The sequence below is a fragment of the Girardinichthys multiradiatus genome, chromosome Y (genome assembly GCF_021462225.1).
Source record: "Girardinichthys multiradiatus isolate DD_20200921_A chromosome Y, DD_fGirMul_XY1, whole genome shotgun sequence".
In the NCBI taxonomy this organism is placed as follows: Eukaryota; Metazoa; Chordata; class Actinopteri; order Cyprinodontiformes; family Goodeidae; genus Girardinichthys; species Girardinichthys multiradiatus.
In genome coordinates, this window is record NC_061818.1 from 567060 (window position 1) to 592160 (window position 25101).

General features: G+C 42.0%; 1 protein-coding gene across 1 annotated transcript in view; it reads right to left on the reverse strand.

The window, feature by feature from the left end:
- LOC124864453 (serine/threonine-protein kinase SMG1-like) overlaps window positions 1-25101 on the reverse strand; it is an 82302-nt gene that overhangs the window by 25386 nt on the left and 31815 nt on the right. Inside the window, exons 15-36 of the mRNA XM_047359235.1 lie at window positions 24986-25101; window positions 24218-24336; window positions 24021-24108; window positions 23766-23867; window positions 23536-23676; window positions 21720-21946; window positions 17380-17579; window positions 17066-17227; window positions 16794-16948; window positions 16556-16689; window positions 11184-11495; window positions 10938-11073; window positions 10557-10707; window positions 10353-10476; window positions 9963-10205; window positions 7783-7934; window positions 7442-7574; window positions 7045-7189; window positions 5344-5482; window positions 3630-3848; window positions 3344-3524; window positions 3050-3211 (exon numbers count right to left, since the gene is read on the reverse strand). The exon at window positions 24986-25101 is cut by the window's right edge and continues 46 nt beyond it. Of these exons, the coding sequence (XP_047215191.1) occupies window positions 3050-3211; window positions 3344-3524; window positions 3630-3848; window positions 5344-5482; window positions 7045-7189; window positions 7442-7574; window positions 7783-7934; window positions 9963-10205; window positions 10353-10476; window positions 10557-10707; window positions 10938-11073; window positions 11184-11495; window positions 16556-16689; window positions 16794-16948; window positions 17066-17227; window positions 17380-17579; window positions 21720-21946; window positions 23536-23676; window positions 23766-23867; window positions 24021-24108; window positions 24218-24336; window positions 24986-25101 (3541 nt within the window). The remainder of the gene's footprint in view (window positions 1-3049; window positions 3212-3343; window positions 3525-3629; window positions 3849-5343; window positions 5483-7044; window positions 7190-7441; window positions 7575-7782; window positions 7935-9962; window positions 10206-10352; window positions 10477-10556; window positions 10708-10937; window positions 11074-11183; window positions 11496-16555; window positions 16690-16793; window positions 16949-17065; window positions 17228-17379; window positions 17580-21719; window positions 21947-23535; window positions 23677-23765; window positions 23868-24020; window positions 24109-24217; window positions 24337-24985) is intronic.

Genomic DNA, 25101 nt, shown 5'->3' on the forward strand with positions numbered 1-25101 from the left:
GTTTGGGTTAGAATATGAGGTTATCAGCTGCACTAGAACATCCCACAAGTGTTCTGCACATTTATATGTTGAAATTGATTTTTTTCCCCCATTTATTTTTAAAATGTGCCACCTTTATGCTTTGAAGTGGTACCATAGACATGTATCTCTGAAGTTATTTTGTATGTTTAGTAGCTGCAATGCTGCAGCACAAACACAAAGTAGAGGATGGTACAGGGCTGGAGGTGAGGTCTTAAAATAAATCAGTGAACACTTTTAATGTTGGGGTGAGGTTATTGTCCGGGTTACCGCACCCTGCTAGCGGTCAGACGCCTCGGAGTCTCTCCAGTCGTGGGTCCCCAGAAGCGATCATACTCTATATAACCCCGACTGTTAAATGAATGACTCTCAAACAGTTTCTAACTTTTAGCTCTTTTTAATCTAAATTAGGCAGAGGAATGATTACAGAGATCAGCGCTGAGGCTCTCGTCTCGGACCGTCGCCGTCTGTTAGAGGATGACGAAGAGCCTCGATAGAAGGTTGCATGTAGTTTTATATCTGGTTCTCCAATGCAATGGATGTTCCCTCCCTCAGTGATTATCAGTAGACTATGTGTCACCATTGTGGTGTCTATCTGTTAGGTTGTGTAGTAGCGGGAGTCCAATCCTTGCGGCATCCTAATCCAACCAGTAATTGTCTGTCCCATATCAAACCCAGTGCCCCAGCCACAGGTCTTTCATGACAAACATTGGGCCATTTATCCTTGTAATGTGTGTCGATTAGCATTCTTATCCTATTCTAACAAAAGGGAAACATTAGAAGTTAAGCTTTATTTTATTATAGTATAAGGGGAAGAAACAGCTATGAGTCATATTAATAAAGGTTATCCTTACATTATGCTATTAACAGATTTGACTGTATAAGCCTAAACACATCTGCAAATCAGTTGTCAAAAATCTTTATGTATAAGAAAAGCCTCAACAGATGTTGCTTTTTTATCTTTTCTAAGTCAGATCCTGACACTGTATATTACCATATGTAATGTCGTAATGCCATGCAGGGACATCCAAGAGTTTGAGACATTTTGACCAATAAAACATGTTAAACAATTTACTTATCTGTAAGGTTTCCAATATGTGTCCCCCCCAATGTTTAACTCATTCCCACAGCCTTGCACATGACTATTTTTGTAGTCTTCCTTTGTAAAACAAAAAAAATATGTTTGCTTTATTCTTGCGTCTCAGATAGTGACACAAGCAAGCAACCACCGAGCAACACATGTCAGTAACAATGCAGGAAGAAGAAAGTTGTGTGTTTTCTAGATGGAAATATTGTCACAACTTTGAGTTTGTGTCAACTATTGGCAAAAGTGGTTGTCATTTTTATGGTAAGGTGGGGGCGGGGTGGTGTTGTCGGCAGCTGTTAAATGTAACTAATAAAATAACTTGTAATCTAACTTAGTTACTTTTAAATTTAGGTAATCAGTATGGTAACTTAGATACTTTTCAAAGGAGTAATCAGAAATCAGATTACTTTTCCAAGGTAACTGTGGCAACACTGGTCATAAACAGTGACTGAACTGACTGTCTAACAGTTATTTTACAAGTCATAATGTTTAAGAACAGAAAGTCCTAAACTGTGACGCATACTGAAAACATGGAAACAGTTGACTCCTCATTCAACTACATTCTTGTCTAGGTGTGAGTTGTTGTGGGGATGTATGGGTCACTTCATTGTGTTGAACAAATTGAAGGTTCAAGTAAATCAAATAATAAATGTAATTTCATTTTAACAGAGGTGTCTCAGAGCTGCCCCCAGAAAGTGGAAACCTGCCTTCAGCAAGAATCATGTGTTTGACAGCTACAAATGGTAAATGGACTGTATTTATACAGAACTCTTCTATTTATACTAATCACCCAAAGCGCTTTACCCTAGAGACACATTCACCTAATCACACTCATAAACGCTCACACATCTGAAATCATACCCACAACCTTCAGATTGCAAGACGACTATCCATTGCACCTCTGGGAAGTTCTTTCAAGACTCTTTAGAAAACCATTTCAGGGGACCGCCTCATAAAGCTCATAGAGAGAACACTAAGAGAGCAAAGGGAGGCTATTTGGAAGAATCTAAAATATAAAAAATGTTTAGAGTTATTTCACTCTTTTTCTTTACTATATAATTCCATGTGTGTTCATTCAGTGTTGTTGCCTTTAGTGTGAATCTACAATGTAAATAGTCATGAAAATAAAGAGACCCATTAAATGAGAACTGTATCTAAAACTTTTGACCAGTAGTGTAAGTGTTTCAAAAAGGAAAACTAATAAAACTTTGTAAAAAGTAACAACCCTGTAAAATGTGAACTCCATGATCATGTTGTCTTCGTTCTAGACTATTGGTAAACCCTGTTTTATGGTGTCTGCTCTAAGTGTGATGTTGCCTCCACTTTCAATATAAATAATTAGGACCAATCAGTTTGGCTAACAAAAAGATTTATACTAAAGATCTTAAAGCTGAACCAGTATTGGAAGGTCAAATCTTTACAAAAACTGAAGACTGGCTAAAAACTGTGATGGGCTCATCTCTACAGCTCACAAGCATTAACATGCAGTAATTTATGTTTATAATTGGATACACCACCACTTTTTTTTGGATAATTCTACTCTCATGTTTATTGGGCAGAGTAATAGATTTAGTGAAAGAAAAACTGGACTGTTAATCATATTTATCTAAAGTTATTGTAAGTTGTGCAATATTGATGTTATAAATTCTATTCCAAGAGTTATGAATTGACGATGTTTATGTTATTAATAAATCTGCATTTAGTATTTAGATATAGTAGCAGTAGATGACTCCTGGGCTAAGATCCTGAAGATTCCAAAGTATCGGAAGCACCATAAGAACAGAGGATGCAAAGATTGATGACAGTCTAAATGAGTTACCATCTAATTACTGCAACGACAGTTAACTACTTCTAACCAGATGCATAAGATTAGCCTTAAAATATCACAAAATTAGAATCTACAAAAAGACCCACAAAGATCTAGATAGCTTTAATGATGAATACCTGCATTCTGAGCCTCGCCTCCCAAGGACAGTGATCCTACAATAGCAGGGTAAAGGATCAGGTGTGGGGAGTCTTGGGCCACTCGACACAGCAGGCTGCATATACTCTGCCGGATGTAAGCTTCTGGATGGTTGAGGCGCGAAAACAGTTGGGGGATGATGCCTAAGGGGGGGACAAATCATGAAAACATGAAAGTCAGAAGAAAGGTTGAGAAGAAAACATCATATCAGCCTCTCTGCATGCAGTGATATAAAAAAACTTTAAAAAATCTTTTTTTTTTTTTTAGAAACATACGCCTCCAGGGGGCAGTGGGAGTTGAAGCCAAGCCCAGCTCCAGCCCTTCTCTCAGTTCACCAGCATGCTTCACCAGTAGCCGAAGAAGACGCAGGGTTGCCATAACGATAACATCATCATTGCTCTGTTTGCTGTTGTGACAGGACAACAGGAGCTTCGGGTCATCCTCATCAACAAGCACCTAAAAAACAAAACCAGACTGAGGAAAACTGACTGAAGAGAACCAGGTCCCAGCTTCAACACTGGAACCTTCACTGTGCTGCAGATTACGATTTCCAGTTCTCACCTGTCCTGCATTAAGTTTGAGGAAGGTGAAATAGGCATGGCAGGATACCCGATACAGGCCGAAGATCCGGTCCACTACTCGTCTCCAAACCCAAATAAGACCGTCTGTGATGTGCTGGCCCACTTCTCCGAGCCAGGGGCATGAGCTGGTGAGCTGCCGCCATATCACATCCACCATGTCATCCTCATCGTCCTCTTGCTGTAGAGCCATGTCCTCATCCTGCCATACAGCAAAACAGTTGACACAGAGTTGGGACTAAAATACAGATGAGGTTCTAGATATTAAAAAGCCTCCTGCAACAGAGGTGACGAGAACTCAGCTGCATTCTGGTATCTCATACAAAACAATGTCACTGTTGCTTTTAACAGAGAATTTTTGTTGCACTTGAATGTTTACAACACCAGACTGGATTACAGCATTTGGTTCTCAAAGTTAAAAATCAGTTTATGATTCCACTTGCAGTCTGGCTTTTGTGGAGCAAACATTCGCAATCTGACAGGAAAAAAAATGTTCACAGACTATTAAATGTTTTTATCAACACAAAGAGCAGAAAAGGGGAAGAAATTTTGCTGTGCAAGGTGTAAATTTTGTCTGGCTTCAACAGTTTGTAAGGTGATGTCATGTAATGTAGGTTAGGTCAGGAACCAACATGCAGACAGGAACAGGGAATGAGCATTGTAATGTTATAATAATATTGAAAAGCTTGCAAAGCCACAAAAGAAGAACAGGACATGGAGTACGGGTAGAAAAACAGGCAGGATAATGGGGAGGAAAACGGTGGACCAGGCTGACAAACAAGAGAATCCAGCCAATAGCAATAACCAACAATGAGCCTAAATAATTAGGGAAGTGTGGAGAAGACATTGGATGCTGGTGTTAATCAGGAGATAATGCGGAGCAGCTGAGGCAAAAAGGTAATCAGGGGAGACTGAGGGAGGGAGACTAACACAGAGAAGCTCAACTAAGACACAAACACAAACTAAACCAAGCTGAGAAGACAAAGGGAATAAACTAGAATACACAGAAAATGGAACGCAAGAAATAAGAAACCAAACCTGAACTAATGGACTAATATAGAGAGAAATTAGTGAACACAAAGGAATGAACTAAATATGGCAGGACTATATAGAACATAATAAACCACAGAGTAATGATGAAAACACAAAGGAAACCCAGACACCTGTGGAATATAACAGGTTCTTTAAAACCTATACCTCTACTGTGTATTGTAAGCGGATGAATTCAGTTAAGAGGTTGCTTATCAATATGGGTCTGCATTTTATAACTTAAATCCACTTGACAGGGAAAGACTTGTCTAAATGGTAGAAACAACATTTTCCGCTGAAGACGCAAAAACACAAAGCATGGACATCGCAACACGATCCAAACCACACAAGCAACCTTTTAATTGAAAGCCCAGACTCTGCTAGCCACAAGACAGCAGTGGCTAGCATGAATAAAGCATATGACTTTTAATTTAATGGGAAAGGAAAATAATTCACCTCAGACTGATCATTAAATTGCTTAATTATTGGTGAAATATGAGACTAATTTAACTTTTAACTTATATGGTAGTTAATGCATTTAATTTCCCTTTGGGATTAATAAAGTATTTTTGAATTGAATTGAATTTGTGTAACTTCAATGTCATTTCTTTTGACTTTTTGTTTCCCCATCAGTGTGGTAGTAAAAAAACAAAACAAAACTGCTTTACCTGGATACCAGTTGGGCGACACATGGCCTGTCCCAGAATGCTGAAGATGGTTTCCTTATCTTCTTCACTGGTGGTTGCTGGGAGCAGCTCCTCTATATCCTTCTTTTCCCCTGGAAGGAGTGGCAAACCCTCCCCTTGGCTGATGAGAAAAAAGTCCACTCAGAACTGAATATTTTTACAATTCATGCATGTGCTGATTACAGTAGAAGACTCCAATTTATAATAGTAAAAACCTTTTTGGCTCCAGGAAACACACAAAAAATGACGTTGAACACTGACTCACACCTTGAAATAAATACACTCGCTCCAGAAAGTGATATTCTAATCTTATGAAGGATTCCCTGTTATCTAGAAAGCTGAATCTGTTATACCTAATGGCTATCTAATGTAGACGTGGGAAAAATTCTGACTAATGTGTTCTACTGAGAGCCGAGTCAGAGACAGAAAGAAAAGGAGAAAGGAAGGAGATGGACACCATGAAGCATCAGCTGAGAGACACCAACCAAGAACCGTCCCCAATCAAGTCTACAAAGAAGACTGATCCCCTTGTATAAAATTCACTGGGACGCTCTTCAATCTTTTACCAGGATAGTTTTTAAAGCAGTTCTAAATTTCAAGAAAGAAATGGCAAACATCCAACAACATTTCAGCCTCAGAGAGAATTCCCTGGGCAGAAAGCAACTGTACAAGCTCCTGCTGGCATTCCTGTCTGGCCAAGAGATGAGGCCTGACAGAACCTGGAGCAGAAACTCAGTGGTTCCGTGAAATTCAACAACGTCTGACCCAATATGAAGGTTATCCCTGCCCTACAGTAAGGCTGTTTTTGACACTTAGTTTTCAGGCCTTCATCTTTTGGGACCCCCAATGAGTCCCAAAGGTCAGGCCTTTAGAAAACCAAGATATGTGTGGAAATGTTGAGTTTGCCTTTCCAAAGAGAAAGATAATCCATAAATTGGTATGATCTTAGTGAGCTTTAGAAAACCTAAATGTCTATTTTCCAACTTTTGCAGAATTCATGTTTGGTTGCAGTGCAGCTGGAGACAAAAAATTTGGATGTTGTGCCATACAACAACAATAAACTCTACCTTTATTTGCTTTGTCTCATCCAGTAAAAGACTTGTGAAATTATTATTTTGTAAGTAAATGACCAAAGTTGTTGTAGTCTGACTCTAATGGTTGCAGCTACATGTTTGAGTGACATTTGCGCCCACGCCTCTAAGACGCCAGGGTGACTTTCATTGACAGGTATCATGAATTAATCAGATTGGATGAAGAAAGACACCAAAAGAGCAAATAAAAAAATAATAAAAACATTTTATGAGTGGAAAGATGTGATATTTACTTTTTTATTTTGTAATTTAGGTTTACTGTGTCTATACATTTTTTATAGACACATTAAGTTTGACAGGGGTGCTGCCCTAGCGCCCCCTATTGACACTGGTTAAATTTACAATTCAAGTAACCCTAACCCTTCTAACTCTCAGAAAAAATATATTGTCATAATATATTGTTCTCATTCTTTCATGCAATTGAAAAGAAGAAATTAACCTAGACATTTAAAAGATTTGAGACTGATATAATTTCAAAGACTGGTGCAATTCATTGATGATATGCAAGTTTTAATAGTGAAGCATTTATCCAACCTATTCCACTTCACTACAACCTGAAGACACTGGTTAATCTTTAGAACAGTTGACTAACCTGGCGTTATCCACCACCTTCCTGCCCCAGCGGTAAGCCCAGCTGGCCAGAGCTGCCCAGGACTTGGCCATTTCTGGAGCCAGGCTGGTGGACAGCTGGTAGAGCTGGCCCAAAACAAAGTCTGGTTCTCCCATTCCTACATTCACTGGAAAGATTAAATAAATGGCATAAGACAACCAAAATAATGTGGTTCCTATCTGATTTTTAAATGCAAACAGATACATAAAACTCAATCATATTACTGTGGGTTTTGTAGATGTTTTCAAATTACAATCAGTAGTAGTAAAATGTTTGCATATTAATGAGTTAGTCAATAAAAGTCTGTGAACTCATTTTATATGTGCTTGCATACAGAGTGTCAACACTTTAATACTGTGTCTTAGTATTCTAACTTTACCTGATGTTACTGCAGTGATGTGGGGAACGTTCTGATCTTCCAGAGGAAGCCCCAGCAGGTCAGCAATATTTCGACTCAGAGGTGACATGTTGCCCAAAGCAGATGAGTTTATAGCTCCTGACTTCTTTACAACCTAAAACAGATAAGTCTGTCTTATTAATGTCGCCAAACATCATATTTAATATAGCAAAATAGGACATAATTAATGTAAATACAATACTTTGATTGTTTGATATTTTTGTAACAATGTAAAAGCAGCCAACTCCATCTTTAAGGCTCTAAACAGAATCCTAAAACATGATTACTTGATGTGAGGTTTTATATGTCAAAGCAATACATGCCTGTTTAAGCTGAGGTGTCATGTCCTTCCAGTCAGCCAACAGCCATTTGCAGAGGGTCAGCAAAGAACGGCAGGCTGCACCTTCATTCTTCCCCAGCTGGCAGTAGGACAGAGCTGCCCTGCTCAGCATCTCCATGGCTGCCATTGACTGGCCTGTGGACAATAAACACTTACTTACAGGAAAGTGAGGACAGAGCAAAGCGATCTATAAATGATCCATCTTTCCGTAGAACCAAAAAAAATAATAATAACTTCCTCCGAGATAAAAGGCAAGACAACAGATTTAAATGTGTTTCGAAAAAATGCATTATGTAACACCTGGGTGTTCAGTCTATTAAGCTTGTCATTGACCGCTCATGTAAATCTCCTAATCCGTCAATTCAGGCATGCACAATGTAAATGCAGGGGACCACTGTTTACCAGTTATGCGGTGAGTTAGCGAGGTATTCTAGTTGGTCTAACGACAGAGCCGTCACTGGTCATAACAAACTGCCACCAGGAGGCTAAAGCAAAGATGTATCTAAAAGCTACTCAACAACAGCCTTAGAGGACTCCAGACTCCAGTCCTTAACACACAACCTGTGTGTTAAGCTAACAATCACAATGCTTGGAACCATATGGACAGATAATTTGCAGATTCTTCCAAGTGGTCAAAACAGTTCTGCTACATTCAAGAATTGGCCGGGTAGAGAAGGCCCAACTATGAGGGGCAGGGCTTGCTAATGCTGTGTAGGTGAACACGTGCAAGACTGGACAATAACATTTTACAACTGAGAAACTGATTGTGGAAAAAGCTGTTCAGGAAGCCTGGAGAAGTATTGCTCCTTAATACCACCTAAAATATGCTTTGTAGGTTATATCACTAGACACAGATGTAAGAAACATACCAGCAAGTCCATTAATATGTGTTGTACTGAAAGAGCAGCAGATGCCCACCTTTAGGATGACCACCCCACATATGGTAAATGGACTGAACTTTTCCAGTCATACAAACCACTCAGAGCATTTTACACTAGAGCCACACTCACCCAATCGCACTCACTCTATCATACACCGATACGCAGATCGGTAGGCAATTTGAGGTTAACTGCCTTGCCCAGGAGGAAGCTGGAACCCACAACCTTCTGATTGCAAGACGACTACTCTTCCTACTGAGCCACAGTCGCCTCATATAACCCACACCAGAAACAGCATTGATGGAGACCTTGTGATGGCAGTAGATACAGGCTCTCCAGCAGCTGGACTCACCAGCACCGCCCTCAACTCTTCAGACAGATTTCTATAAGTATTGCATAAATCCCAATATTCCAGTATCATACAATTACACAAGGAGTTCCCTAAAGTTCTTGGACCCATTCCAATGATACTATATATTCTCCTTCTTGTTAATGTCATCCACCATCATGGGATTTTATTTCAGTGCTATACAGATGACACAACTTTATAAACAATGAAGCAGCTACTTCATATCTATCATCATCTTCTCTTTGTCTGGAAGAGATGAAGGTAAAGATTAAGCCCAATTCTCTATCTTAAACATCACTGAGGTGATCCTAGTCGCAGTCATGTTTCAGCCAGAATGAGCTTTAATAGATATACGATTCTCCTCTCCTTGTCAGTCACCAAGCTAGGAGTAATGTTTGTCACGATGAGAGTGCGAAAAAACCAACACCTGCTAGGATTGAGAAGACCACTACTGTCCACCTTCAAACCACACCGTTTTGTTTACACAATCTAACCACTTCCTGCCCCCTGGGACAAAGCTATGCACTATGGGTAATGGGCTTTCTGTGTCACGTGCCTGAGGAACTGTCTAGCTGTCACCCTGCAGGGACCACAGCCTAAGGACAGTTTTTACTAAGGTCTTAAACCTTTTTAATCTCTTTTTTTATGTCCATTCATTTAACCTTAAAATGTAATCTAAACTGTGTTTTACGCCTTTCATTGTAAGGCTTTGTAGCACTTAGTTTTCTTTAAAAATACATAATAAATAAAATATATTGTATTGTGAAAGTTTTCTATGCAATGAGAACAAAACAAGCTCTCACCACACTACAAGGAGAAAGTATGCAGACTCACAGAAAGAAAACAACCTAAAAAAAACCAAACATTTCCAGTAGATCTGGAACAAATAAACAGGAGAAATGAGGAAGTAGTACTGCAAAGGGTTCAGCTCCTTACCTGTAGTTCTAAGCACTTTGGCCTTTTCTATCTGAACCTCTGGTCCCCATTTCACCCCCACAGTGCCCTCCAACGAGAGCCGCTTAGAGGTCTGACACAGATCATCTTCCTGCTTCTCTTCTTGGGTCCCATCACTGCACTGGCTAAGAAGACGAGATGCTAGAGCAATGTTGCCTTTTTTCCGGGCAAATTTGGCAGCAGTTAGACAAAGCTCTAAAAGATGGCCATCTATGGAGGAGTAGCCTAGACGAGATGGAAGGTGGCAAAACAAGAAATTAATGATGGTTCTGTGCAATAAATTGAAATTTATAGTATCATGATATATCCTATTATTATAACTCAGGTATAGTCATAATATCAATTCAGCTATCCTGTTTATTTAATGATTACCTTTTTGGAGTTTTTGGAGCAGTTGTCTTTGGAATGTGGAATATCTGAGTGTTTGGAGGAAAAGCTGGACATCTTGTTGTTTACAAGAGTTTAACGCCTCACTGCTAAGAGGAATCACACAATCCTGCAAATGAAACAAAGTATGCGTAAAAAAATGTGGTTTTTTTCAAAGTGCAGTTAATTCTAGTTCTTGCTTGTGCTTACATCCTGGCCCATGAGGGTGTTTTCCAGAGCGGTGGTGACGTGGAGCTGCAGCGTGGATAGCGTGGGCAAGCTGTCAGAAAGAGTGAGGGTGGAGAGGCGAAGAGGACCCAAGCAGATCCTTCCTGTCTGTTTCAAGCATCGCACCAATGTACTGCAGCATCACATGAAATCGGTTAATAACAGACTGCTGTTTGTCAGAATACAACATTATGATGTGGACAACAGATTTAAATCACATCAAAACATAAAAATTTAAGTTGCTGGTACCAAAACACACACACATACAGCTGCAGAATGAAGCTGTGGGTTGTGGAGACCTTAATAAAATGGCAGCATTGGATCTTCACAGCAAATGTTTCAGGACAGAGGGAGCATGCTTACTCTGGATTGGATGTGCTCCTCTGCTCGTGACTGGCTCTAGCCATGGCACTAACAGCACTGCGAAGCAGCTGCACCTCGATGACTCTCTGCAGCTCAGCTGGATCTGGACTCATGGAAGGCAGAAGCCTTTTCAGATCTGAACATACATGCATACATTAAATCACATCTGATTTCAGGTTCATTACCGAGTGCTTAAAAGGTCTAGTTTTAGGTGCCTATTGTGTTTGGTTGGTATTCCAGCCTTACCAAGTTTGTCCTTGTTGCTGCTAAGAGCTCTGTAGTCTTCTCCAGGCAGCAGCTCCAGCTGTGTCCCACACTCTGTAAGATCTCCCTCCTCAAAGCAGCATAGAGCCTGGATGTAGTTGAAATCTGTCTTGAGATTGATGCTGACTGGATTGGTAGAGTTCTGTTTGAGGGCGCTGGCCGTGGCCTGCCACTCTCTGACTGAGGCCCAGTCACAGAGTGCAACATAACACTGACAGGCCTTGTTGGCCAGAAGGTTGATCACCTCAGGGGAGCACTCACTGGACTTCAGCAGCACTGTCTTCCTGCTGTCACCTTTTCAGAGGGACAACACAAATTTCAGGTGGTTAAGGATTCTCATGCTAAAAATACACCAATAAAAATAAAACAGACAGTTTTGTCCTTCATTCAACTTGATACTAAGAAGGATTTTTCCACAAAGCAGTTTCAGTGCTTAACTGGAGCTACCATTTGCACTTGTTTCCAGGGCAGCAAGCACAGACATATACACCAAAAAACTGGTGCTACCTCAGCTGCAAGTCTTAGCTGGGCTAGTAGATAGAACTACAATCATTAGTAGCTTGCAAACAATTTAACGTATATATTTAAAAAAATCTCAACAGACTGCAAAGTGTACTGGAGTCAAAATCCTTGTTTGTCTGTACAAACTTGGCAATAAAGCTGAATCTGATTGTAAAATATCAGCTGGTCTCTGGAAATGGAAGATGATCAGTTTGACTGGCATGGCCGCTGATTGGCCTGTTAGAAATACAAAAAAACAGCCACTGCAGCTAAGAGGCTAGTTTGGCCAAATGACAATAGTCAGTTAATATTGTTGACATATCTATTTTTAACATCAGTGAAACGTTTAATAGGAAGCACTTAAACTGTAAACAGCTATTAATTGTTGTATCAATGAGACAATGGTTGAGACAAAGAGTGATAACAGAAAGGCATAACAAATGAGAACGAGTTTGCTCTGTTTTATTACTCTGAGCTTTAAACTTCCATCTGTGATGGAACATGCCGTCTCTTCTGGACTTCTCCAACAAGAAAACGTCTGTATTTATATTATTTGTATAACTTAGTTGAACTACAGTGTATAATATTCCACTTTCACTAAACCTCACAGAGGGTGAAACACTAATTTATACACTCAGAAGAGAAGAAGAACAAACAGAGTCTGTTTCACTAGGAACTAAACACACTGTTTTGCTTCTTGACAATAATGATCCTAACAGAGAAACAGCAGATAATTCCACTTTATTTCTTAAAAACAAACATTGTTGTTTTTCTTCGTCCTCATCTTAACTGTGATCCTCTGTATCTTCTGTGTGTTTGGTGTAAAGCCGAAACGGTTCCTCAAGTAACTCGAGTACCTCGATTTATAAAATTCCAAATCATCGGCCTCGAGGCTTCGTTAAATTATATTTTACTATTCAGCGCAATGTGTTCTGCCTGGATAGGTATTACTGTTGCACAAATCTCTCACTTCCACCAATGAGCTGTTGACCAGAGCTGGCGCATGGACGCTAAGGGATATTAGCAGCTATAGAAGAAGAAGACGTGGAGAAAGACGTGCCGAAGTGTGGGATCCCTTTAAACTAAACAGAAAAAAAAACAGAGCAGTGCGTTAACTACAAGATGGATTTGGCATATCATAACAGCATGTCCTCAATGCTGCAACACCTCAGCAGGAAACATCCGATGTATGCAGTGGATTATTTTCCCTTTGCAATCTGTGATTGTTGCAGCATCTGGCATGTTATACATGTTCAAGGAAATACATTTAGGCAAACGTTATGTACTCGTAACGACATTATTCATAGTGACTACCTGGCCAGAAGAACAGAACACGAAGCACTACTGCTAGTGTCCGACATAATTGAAGATAAGAGCACAGCAACAGATGAACGGCTTGAACTACAAACCATTTATTTGTTGATGTGCTTCAGCCTTCATTTATGAGATAGAGAGAGCAAATGTTGCTAATTAAAAAATAGTTTTAGTCATTAGCATGGTTTTCCTTTTTTTTGCCTGGCACCAAACGTCTGCTTTAGAATCTGACGTTCGCCTTTATGTTCTCTAAGTGTAGTATTTGTTTAAAGCTCAAAGTCAAAATAAAAGTTTTGCAAACACTGGACCAACAAAATAATAATATAGTCTTAATTAAAACATGAATAAACGTTTGCTATTTACAATAACTCAACAAAACTCAGTTCTTTGTAGCCAAGATTCTTAACTTGAACCTATTTACTTACCCAACTGCTAATATTACTAAGATCACATTTAGTTTTGTAATCTGTAAAAACAATATGCAAGATTTTGATTCTTTTGTAATGCTAAAATGCTTGTATTAAATGCAACATCGAACCTCCCATATAAACAAATATTCATAAAAAAATGAAGTAATTGAAGCTTAATATGCCTTAATCACTTATTTACTTTTACTGTAGTAGGGTCATCAGTAGAGGTCAACTACGCCTTCCCAAAATTAAATAAATGAACAAGTTTGTTCATACTTCAAACTTGAGACTTAAAGTCTAGTGTAATATTTGTAAAAGACAGTCAGTGTTTACTAATATGCCTCAATTTGAGTTAGCTATTTAATGTTTAAGTTGATGTGAGATGTTTTATTTCTCATCTGTTTTTTCACTTGATATGATACATTGTTTTTTATATTTCAGACTTAAAACTAAAAGGTGATGCTTGAATCTTATTGCATTTAAGCAATAACATTTTTTTAACAATGAATTAAAATTTTACTTGCATTTTCCCTTTCATATATTTCTATCTTCAATTGCTACAGCAAAACAGAATTTTTATTCGATAACTCGATTAATCACCGGAATAAATAGAAAGAATACTCGATTACTAAAATAATCGTTTACAACAGCCGTAGATTGGTGCCACTCTTTGAATGATAGTACTATTGTCATGTTCCGCATGCACAGTCCTCACAGTCATAAAAACCTGCGCAGCACACAGGCATCCACAGAGAGTCCTAACGAATCCTAATGGGCCGGCTGAGATGACAATATTTACATCACCCAGGCTTTGTGTTTAAGTGGACAGTTGAGCAAACTGGAAGGTATGAAGTAGGCCCAGTCCTGCATTATAGCTACAGTACATGAATGAATAAATGATTTACAAAACCATAACACATTTAATAGACAACATTAAGCGGACAACTGTTAAATATTTTGAATGGATCTTGTAGATAAAAATGAAATGTTTCGTGATACAGCACAGTTTGTTTTAGTTCTATGCCAAGCTTTTGACACAGTAAAGCCTCATTTATGTCTTCATTTAGCAGCTGACGCGAGAGAATTAGGCCACGATGAACGTCCTTTTGGTGTCTATACTTTAGTTTTGGTATAGTTGAAGTGCTGTAGTTCATATTTTAAACAGTAGAGGGGGCTGTAGATAAAACCTGCCTGCACTCAACAACTAGTAGCAGTGGAAAAGTAAAGAGGATGGCAATTTCTTATACGCTACTAAGCTAACAGGCCAAGATTGTTGCATAATAGAATTGTGAGCAACCAGCCACAACCCCCAGGTTCCCTTGTGGCGTGAGAGGCCATTTTTGAGCACAACAAATATAAACCAGGTAGATTATGTTGTATTATTATTCTAGGTTGATCCAATATAAATTGTCCACAGATACCATTAGCTGGTTAAAATGTTACCTAAATGGGTGTCCTCAATGTTTCCGCCTTTTTTTAGCTTGAGTTCAGTGATAACTTGGATTCAATTAAATTCAAAAATACTTTATTAATCCCAAAGGGAAATTAAATGTTGTTATATTATGAAGGTTTCCTCAAAGAGCAAAATTCAAATTCATCTGTTTTCTTTAGGTGTTCCTTTTTAAAGTTTCCCTACAGAACTTTGTTTTGTGCACTTATGCTCCTTTTCCACTGGATCATTTTAGGCGGTGCGGCGCCACTCAAATTGCCCTCTCTACTCGGCACAGTACCTGTTGTGCTTCCACCGACCCACTGACAGCTGGAGCCATGGTGGTTGAAACCCCGCCTCCAGCTGGCAGTGTACTGAGTGTGCTGTGCTGCAATTAACTACTGTGTGATAATGTTGCATTAAAGTAGCTTACCTGCATGAAAAGATAAATAAAATAATAAATAATAGAAACATACAAAAATAAACAGTTACTAATAATGTTGTTGTTTCATGGTTGTATTGTTTTGAGTTTTGAGGGAAATGTTTGCATATCCGAACAGCTGATTTTATGTGTGATCAGCTGGTTTAGGATGTTATTAAATACAGCGCCCCCTACCTGTGTGTAATTCAGAAAGCTGAGATGGTGTCGTTTTTCTTTTTTTTTTCAGCCTTCAGGCATGTTTTATGATTAAATATTAAAATTATATTTCTGTCGTTGTGGTTCTTAATATTGTTGCAATAGGTTTTAAAAATTTTCTCATTACTACCTCAGCGAAAACCTTCTCATTTCTTCTGATCCCATGGCCAAAAAGGGACCAAAAAAATGGGTACCGGTACAGGAAAAACATGACAGAAACACTCGGACAGCTAGCCAAATGGAGTGGAGCGGAGCTGTCCTAAATAGAGCCAGTGGAAAAGGGGCATATGTCAGACTCAAAACATTCTGCATGTGTTCAGGTAGAAAACAATGCTGTATTAGTTCGGTATACCGAATCATTAAAAAGTGCTGTCTTGTTGTTTTGATTTCATAGCTAATAGACTCTTAATGAGTCGTCTATCCAACAGTTGATTCATTATTTCATCTCAAAGTTTTCCTTTAGCTACCAGTTAGCATCTGTTTTAGCAATAAAACAACTTAGTAGCTGTACCTTAATGACTTCACCACCTCTTTACCTTAACTTTTTATGCTGCATCAACCTACAAGTGTCACCAAACATATTACAGGCAGAGCCTCCAAGCTGTTCTCTAAATTGTTTACAATGATATTGTGAAAACGTTAAATTTGCCATATATTGCAGCCGTACTGTGAAACATGTACAAACACCACGTGATTTAAAGCAGCATTAATGATATTGGGATATCTGTGTCCAGTGATACGGAGATAACTATGTTTTATCTTCCTGCACTGTGATCATCAGCAGAAACTGAATCAAACACTAGAAGAGACATTTAAAGTGTTATAATGGTGCGGATCAGAACTGGCTCACTGGCTGCGATAAACTAAACTTCTTGTTTTTTTACAGAAACAACAAATAACTGGCTCTAGCATAAGCACTGATTACAAAATGAAACCACGTTGGTGGAACAATGCTAAATTACACCCAATTTAGACGTCAAGATTTGACTGCATTCATAGAAAAAAGCGAAATCAAACAGTTGCTAGTGAGAGGATTGTGTTTACATGAATTACAGTAGCATACCATTGTTGGTGTGTTTGGGGCTGCTCATGCTGTTGGAGAGCTTAAGCAGGGAGCTTTCAGAGCTTTTGATGCCACAGTCCATCCCAGTGACAGCAGAAAGTTGATCCTGATACTCTAAAGCTGCTTTTTCAAACCTAAACACACACACACACACACATTTGATAATGGGCAACAAAGGAAGAAAAGGAAACAGGCTGTGATTTAGATAAGTATCTGACATATGTAGTTAGATGCTTACCGTCCCTCAGCCTGCAGGGCAACCGATGACAACCAGCCAAGACTCTTGCCAGAGGTGAGGAGACTCCAGGATGCCAGGCCCTGGATGGCTTCAGGACAGCGTAACTCACACAGAGCCTCCACCAGCAAGGCAAGAGGAACTTCAAGCTCTGGAGCCTATTGAGCACACAAGGCACACAACTCATATAGCCAGGGGGTACCATGACTTAGTAACACTTGGTCATTATAAAAACATAGGAATCAGTGCAAACCTGAAGAGTTCTGTATACTGACCTGGGCGCCGCTGTTCTTAAACTCTGTAAGCAGGTCGAAGCCATGGCGAACAGTCACTGCAGGCTGGCCAGAAAGAAGACCAACTCTCATCAAGGCCAGGCGGATTCTGGTCAGCCAGTCTTGGCAGGTCTGACGGTTTGTGTAGAAGAAAGTCTTAATGGCCTGAAAGAGACAAGCAGAAAACATCATATTTATATCACAGCCAGTGATTAAAATCTATTGGATTGGAGACTTTTAGTTTTATGTTAAAATTTTTCAAGCAGCAGGAAGGTCAGGGGATTTTCTTTGTGTGCATATCTGTTACTTATACACACCTTTGGTGGAGAAGTAAGAGCATTAGCACAGCCCTCATAAGCATTGTACATGAGCTTCTCCAGGTTTTCCAGGTACTGAAGCAGCAGGGTAAGGCGGAGCTGGTTTAAGTGGTGGCTATCTCCATCACTTCCAGGACCAGCCCATGCTCCAAGATCTTGTTCCGGGTTCAGAGTGTGTGCAGCCAGGCTTCGGATCATCCCTTTAACACAACACACAAACACAAGACACTAATGAGCTGCAGGGTGACCCATAAGCTTATAGTGGGAACCCTGATTTATTTAGACCTCAGTGTCATGTATAGGAAAGATTAAGGGTTTGATTTTTAGGCACCAAATTAACAGAGAAACTTAAACCTACTGAACAGTCCTCTTTACACAAAACAGCTCTGTGTGGTTTAAGGTCCCTCATGAGGACAAAAATATTAAGGTACGTGACGTCGCCCGGTACGGCGGAGCCGGGGTCCCACCCTGGAGCCAGGCCTGGGGTCGGGACTCGCCGGAGAGCGCCTGGTGGCCGGGTTGCTCCTCGCGGGACCCGGCCGGGCCAAGCCCGAACGAGAGACGCGAGGCCATCCCCCAGTGGGCCCACCACCTGCAGGGGGAACCGTGAGGGACCGGTGCAAAGAGGATTGGGTGGCGGACGAAGGTGGAGACCTCAGCGGCCCGATCCCCGGATGCTTAGGCTGGCTCTAGGGACGTGGAATGTCACCTCGCTGGGGGGGGAAGGAGTCTGAGCTTGGTGCGGGAGGTCGAGAGATATCGACTAGAAATAGTCGGGCTCGCCTCCACGCACAGCGTGGGCTCTGGAACCCATCTTCTTGAGAGGGGTTGGACTCTCTTCTACTCTGGAGTGGCCCACGGGGAGAGGCGGCGGGCTGGTGTGGGTTTGCTTGTTGCCCCCCAGCTCAGCCGTCTCGTGTTGGGGTTTACCCCAGTGGATGAGAGGGTCGTATCCCTGCGCCTTCAGGTTGGGGAGAGGTCTCTGACTATCATTTCAGCCTACGGGCCGAGTGGTAGTGCGGAGTACCCGGCCTTCTTGGTGTCCCTGTCGGGGGTGCTGGATAGTGCCCCTCCCGGGGACTCCATTATTCTGCTGGGGGACTTCAACGCCCACGTGGGAAACGACAGTGACACCTGGAGAGGCGTGATCGGGAGGAATGGCCTCCCTGATCTGAATCCGAGTGGTGTTTCGTTATTGGACTTCTGTGCTAGTCACGGATTGTCCATAATGAACACCATGTTCAAACATAAGGGTGTCCATCAGTGCACTTGGCACCAGGACACCCTAGGCAGGAGGTCGATGATCGACTTTGTTGTCGTATTATCAGACCTTCGGCCGCACACTCGGGTTTAGAGAGGCTGAGCTGTCCACTGATCACCACCTGGTGGTGAGTTGGATCCGCTGGAGGTGGTGAAAGCCGGACAGACTAGGCAGGCCCAAGCGCATAGTGAGGGTCTGCTGGGAACGCCTGGCGGAGCCCTCGGCCAAGGATGTATTCAACTCCCACCTCCGGGAGAGCTTTGACCAGATCCCGTGTGATGTTGGAGACAGATTCCAAATGGACCATGTTCTCCGCATCTATTGTCGATGCTGCTGCCCGTAGCTGCGGCCGTAAGGTCTGATGTGCCTGTCGCGGCGGCAATCCCAGAACCCGATGGTGGACACCGGCAGTAAGGGACGCTGTCAAGCTGAGGCCATGGAGAAGGACTACCGGTTGGCCTCGAAGCGATTCTGGCAAACTGTCCGGCGCCTCAGGAGGGGGAAGCAGTGCTTCGCCAACACTGTTTATAGTGGGGTTGGGAGGCTGCTGACCTCGACTGAGGACATTATCGGGCGGTGGAAAGAGTACTTCGAGGATCTCCTCAATCCTGCCATCACGCATTCCGTGGTGGAAACAGAGGCTGGGGACTCGGAGTTGGACTCTTTCATCACCCAGGCTGAAGTCACCAAGGTGGTTAAAAAGCTCCGTGGTGGCAAGGCTTCGGGGGTGGATGAGATCCGCCCTGAGTACCTCAAGTCTCTGGATGTTGTAGGGCTGTCATGGTTGACACGCCTCTTCAACATTGCGTGGCGGTCAGGGACAGTGCCTCTGGACTGGCACACTGGGGTGGTGGAACACACCTACCGGTCCGGTAGGTGTGTTCCAACTACAGGGGGATCACACTCCTCAGCCTCCCTGGTAAGGCCTACGCCAGGGTATTGGAGAGGAGAGTCCGGCCGATAGTCGAACCTCGGCTTCAGGAGGAGCAGTGTGGTTTTCGTCCCGGCCGTGGAACACTGGACCAGCTCTATACCCTCTACAGGGTGCTCGAGGGTTCATGGGAGTTTGTCCAACCAGTTCACATGTGTTTTGTGGACCTGGAGAAAGCATTCGACTGTGTCCCTCGTGATGCCCTGTGGGGGGTGCTCCAGGAGTATGCAATCGGGGGCCCTTTACTAGGGGCCATCCGGTCCCTGTACGAGCGGAGCAGGAGTTTGGTCCGCATTGCCGGCACTAAGTCGGACCTGTTCCCGGTGCATGTTGGACTCCGGCAGGGCTGCCCTTTGTCACCGGTCCTGTTCATAACTTTTATGGACAGGATTTCTAGACGCAGCCAAGGGCCGGAGGGGGTCTGGTTTCGGGACCAGTGGATTTCGTCTCTTCTTTTTGCAGATGACGTGGTCCTGCTGGCCCCCTCTAGCCAAGACCTACAGCATGCGCTGTGGCGGTTCGCAGCCGAGTGTGAAGCGGCTGGGATGAGGATCAGCTCCTCCAAGTCCGAGGCCATGGTTCTCGACCGGAAAAGGGTGTCTTGTCCTCTTAAGGTTGGAGGGGAGTTCCTGCCTCAAGTGGAGGAGTTTAAGTATCTCTGGGTCTTGTTCACGAGTGAGGGAAGAATGGAGCGGGAGATTGACAGACGTATCGGTGCGGCTGCCGCAGTAATGGGGGCGCTGTGCCGGTCCGTTGTGGTGAAGAGAGAGCTGAGCCGAAAAGCAAAGCTCTCAATTTACCGGTCGGTCTACGTTCCTACCTTCACCTATGGCCATGAACTTTGGGTCATTACCGAAAGAACGAGATCCCGGATACAAGCGGCTGAAATGAGCTTCCTCAGTAGGGTGGCCGGGAACTCCCTTAGAGATAGGGTGAGGAGCTCGGCCATCCGGGAGGAGCTCGGAGTAGAGCCGCTGCTTCTCCACATCGAGAGGAGCCAGTTGAGGTGGCTCAGGCATCTATACCGGATGCCTCCTGGACGCCTCCCTCGGGAGTTGTTCCAGGCACGTCCCACCGGGAGGAGGCCCAGGGGACGTGGAGCTGGAGGAGGTGTCTGGGGAGAGGGACGTCTGGGCATCTCTGCTGAGTCTGCTGCCCCCACCACCCGGTCCCGGATAAGCGGAAGACGACGAGTACGAGCGGTTTAAGGTTGGGTAATTGGACAAATTAGCCAACTGAGGCTGAGCCCTTCAATTGCTGTTTTTCAGTTTTTAAGAGCAGTTTTTATTAGCCTATGAGTTAAGAACAAAATATAGTTGTAAGTAGAGTACTTGACTCCGTGGACATACATGCAGAGTCAGCAAGGACTCAAAGCGGATGTCCCATGGACATGTTCGCACAAAGCTAAATTTTTACGACCGCTTACACGGTGTCCCACAATAAAATGATGGGTGGGAAAAAGTCTCCACATCGAACTGTTTTATATGTGTCATACTGCTCCGAGCAGCCGTTTGCGAGAACACGAAGCCTCAAGGCCGCTCTCAGGTGTATTCCCCTTCTTCTTCCCTAGTGTGGTTTAATGGCCTTTAACACCACCTTCTTTTCTTTTTGTTTTTCCAAAGCTACACGGCAAATTAGCTCTGCCTCCCCGTCTGAAGACGCCACGGCAGAAAGTTTGTAGGACATGTAGGAATTTGTTACCAGAAATGTAGGAAATTGGTACGCTCCACTATGAAGCCTCAAATGTCCGCGTACTATGTTCTGGCCTTAAGTTTCTTAATAGCACTATACGTCTGCACAAGCAGTACACTGCTTTAGTTACATCATGTGGATAACCTCTTTCATCTGGTTTAAAGCCAAAGTAATCCCAAATAGGTGACTTTGTATTTTTTTTGGCAACTAGTTTCTCCATTTTCGGACATTTGTGTTCTAAATTTCAAAATCAAATCAAATCAGTCTACATTGCTCCGCCAATAAGAAAGTCCAAAATTCATCTGTATGTATCACCGATTGTCCTTTGTTGGGCTGATGAATAACAGTTGGAAAAATGTTAAAGATCATCCAACCTTAGTGTGGTTACAGAATGATTAGATGAAAGACATTAATTGTGACATTTTTTGAGGAAAAAAGTTGAGCTTTCTTATTTACCTTCAATGGTTTGGAAGGTGTCCTGAGCTCGACCCAGTGGTGTGCGGAGCTTTGACAACACGGTGAACTGAGCAGCCTCCCAAACCGCCCACTGCCACAGCACCGCCTCAGTTTTTAGCAATGCCCGTGGCATCACCTGTGGCCTGATGCCATCAACACTTCCACGGCGCTCACGTTTGTCGAGCCGCTGGCAGCTGTGGTACAGACGCTCCAACCACGGGTCCTTGCTGGAATTAAAAAAAGAGAAAAAATTAAGGGTCATTACACAGAAATGTGGCACACTTTCATGTACACCAAGTGCTGTAGCCAAGCATAGTCATAGAAAGTTAAGTGGAAGGAAGAAGTGTGGTAGGAAAAGGTGCACCAGCAACCGGAATAACTACAGCCCTTAGAGGACGATCAAGTAAAATCCATTCCAGTGAAGTGGACTGAGGCTGGAGTCAGCAGATCAAGAGTCACTATGCATAGATGAATCCTACACATGGGCTACAAGCGTCTTATCTGGGCTGAGGAGAAACAGAACTGGACTGTTTCTCAGTGGTCCAAAGTTCTCTTTTTAGATGAAAGTAAGGTTTGTGTTTTATTTACAAATCAATGTCCCAGAGTCTGGAGGAAGAGTGGAGAGAAACAGAATCCACGTTTCTTGAAGTCCAGTGTAAGGTTTTCACAGTCAGTGATGATCTGGGGTGCCAAGTAATGATGGTTCTGGTCCACTGGGTTTTCTGATGTCCACAGTCAACTCAGCCATCAACCAGAACATTACATGCTGATATTATTTTTCAAGAGAACTTGGTACTGGCCCACACTGCCAAAGCTACAAAAAGACGGTTCAGTGACCATGGTGTTACTGTGCTTGTTTGGCCTGATCAGAATCCCACAGAGAATCTATGGAGTTCTGTCAAGAGGAAGATAAGAGACACAAGACAAGGCAGATGACCTGAAGGTCACTGGCCCAGGTTTCAAAACACCCTGGGCTTCCTGAACACCTCAGCAAAAACACAGGCTGATCACCTCCATGCCGTGCTGTATTGATGCAGAAATTCATGCAAATGAGCCCCAACCAAGTATTGAGTGCATACAAATGAGCATACTTTTCAGAAGCCTGACATTCCTGTTTAAAATTGCCTTTTTTACTGATCTGATGTGATATTCACATTTTCTGAGACACTGAATTATGAGTAATCAAAATACAAGAAATACAGGCTTGAACGTTTTCACTCTATGTGTAATGAATCCATATAATATCTATATACATTTCACTTTCTAAACTGAGGCATAAAACATATTGAACTTTTTCACAGTGTTCTAATTTTCTGAAATGAACCTGAATGATAGATCTATGCAAACAAACAACAAAGAAACTATTCCCTATGAACACACACACACAAACCCCTGTACTATTCAACCTCGGTCTGTTAGCGGCCATGCAGGATTTGGAAATGTTGGCACTGGGTAGTTAAGTGTAAAAATTAAGAATGTCCATTATCTAGGGAACAAATAGATACTGCTGTTTTAGTACTGCTAACCATGCCAATGTCTAACATGATGCCAAGATGCTGAACTCAGTTTAAAACTGACTCGATCACAAAATAAGGCTGCTCTCATAAACACACGATGTGACATCTGCTCCCAACAATTAAAAACTGCTCAGGGAGGATGTACAAAAGAAAAAAAAAAAAATCAATGCTGTTCTTAGATCCTCTTATATTACAGCTGTTAAAGATAAATAAGGAAAGTGGCCATTTAATTCTGCTTGGTGTATCACTACCCATGGTTGTTAATGACATGGAGCAGAAATCTGTAAGTAGGCAAGTACCCTCCACGATGAAGGACTCCATACAGGATGAAGCTGATGAGGTCACTGAAGTCCTGGGGGTGGAAAGCGCTGCTTGGTGGTTGGCTCATGTGGTGGCGAATTGCCAGAGAGATCTCTCTGATCTCGGAGTGGTTGTGGTTACTGCGAACAAAAGAAAACAACAAACTTAATTTGATAGATTTCAAACCACATGAAGAAATTCAACTTAGAGGAGTGTGAGGATGTCTCACCTCAAAGCCACATCCAGAAGAATCATTCTGAGAAGTTTGGCAAAGGCCTGCCTTACTCTTACTGCTGAGTGAACCAACTGGACTCTGCAGACATCCACACACCTGGCAGACCACCACATATTAAGCCATAAACTCACAGAACAGACACTGGCCATTAAGAGACTGACCTAATGTCTACAGCAGAGCGCAAAATAAAACAAAAGCAGTCTTTAAACAGCATCTGAAAGCATTGAAGGCATAAAGAATGAGCTTCACCTCTGCAGGAGTTCAGTAGACAGACATGTGGAGAGGACCTGTAAGCTATGGCATATTTGAAGGCAGATACTGTGATCTTCATGTAGAGCTAAGCAGAAAGAAAATGAGAAAAAAGCCATGGTAAACACTACCCAAAACCAGTTCAAAGACCACCAATAAAATGTAGAGAAACAAAGCCTCGCTGGTTTTGGTCTCACCATTATCCAGCAGGCCTCTGCAGAACCTGTTGAATGACGGCAGCGAGAAGAGGGGGCTGTAGGTGTCTGACTTCATCATCAGCAAGGAGATCTCCTGAGCCCAGGTCAGCAGAAGCTTCCTAACACAACAAACAAATCTTTCTCACATAGGAATCTACATTACTAAAACAACCAATCATAGAAATGGTAGTGACCTACATTACTGGGCCCAGTAATACAGATGAGCAGTCCTGATTTAATTAGGAATAAATACAGAAATAAATGAATATTTCATAAATTACTGGCCCAATAAATAGTCGACTACTGTGACAATAAATGCAACAAAATAAAAAAAACATTTATAAGGTTCTTTAATGTTTAACTGTTTATTTCTACACTCCTATTTTTATTTGTTTTTTACATATCCATTTTTTCTTTGTTTATTTTTGATAGATGCACATTTATTGTTTTATATTAGATTACACTCCTTTTTATTTATTTCATATTTATTTCATGGTCAACCTTCGAGGATTCTCTTTTCCAGCCATTTTGTTGTCAGTCTAAGAAGAACATGTTCTGAGAACAACTTAGGAAGGATTTTTAGAACCCTTTCCATTGTTGCAGCTCCAACACCTCATTCAGGTCAGCAAGAACTCATGAATTATTTCCACATGCACACACACATTTGTTTCACACAACTTAATTCTACTAATTGGTCTTTGGATTTATGTCATTTTCTTCTTTTTAAGTCATTGCCTGCAGATCCTCCAAAGAGTGTGTTTCACAAACCTGGCATCAGGGTAAAGGTGCTCCTTTGATAACAGATTAGCCAGGAGGCTTAGCAATGTGCCAAAATGTTTCTTTGTGGCTGTGGTCACTGTGCTGATGACTGCCCCGTCAAACAG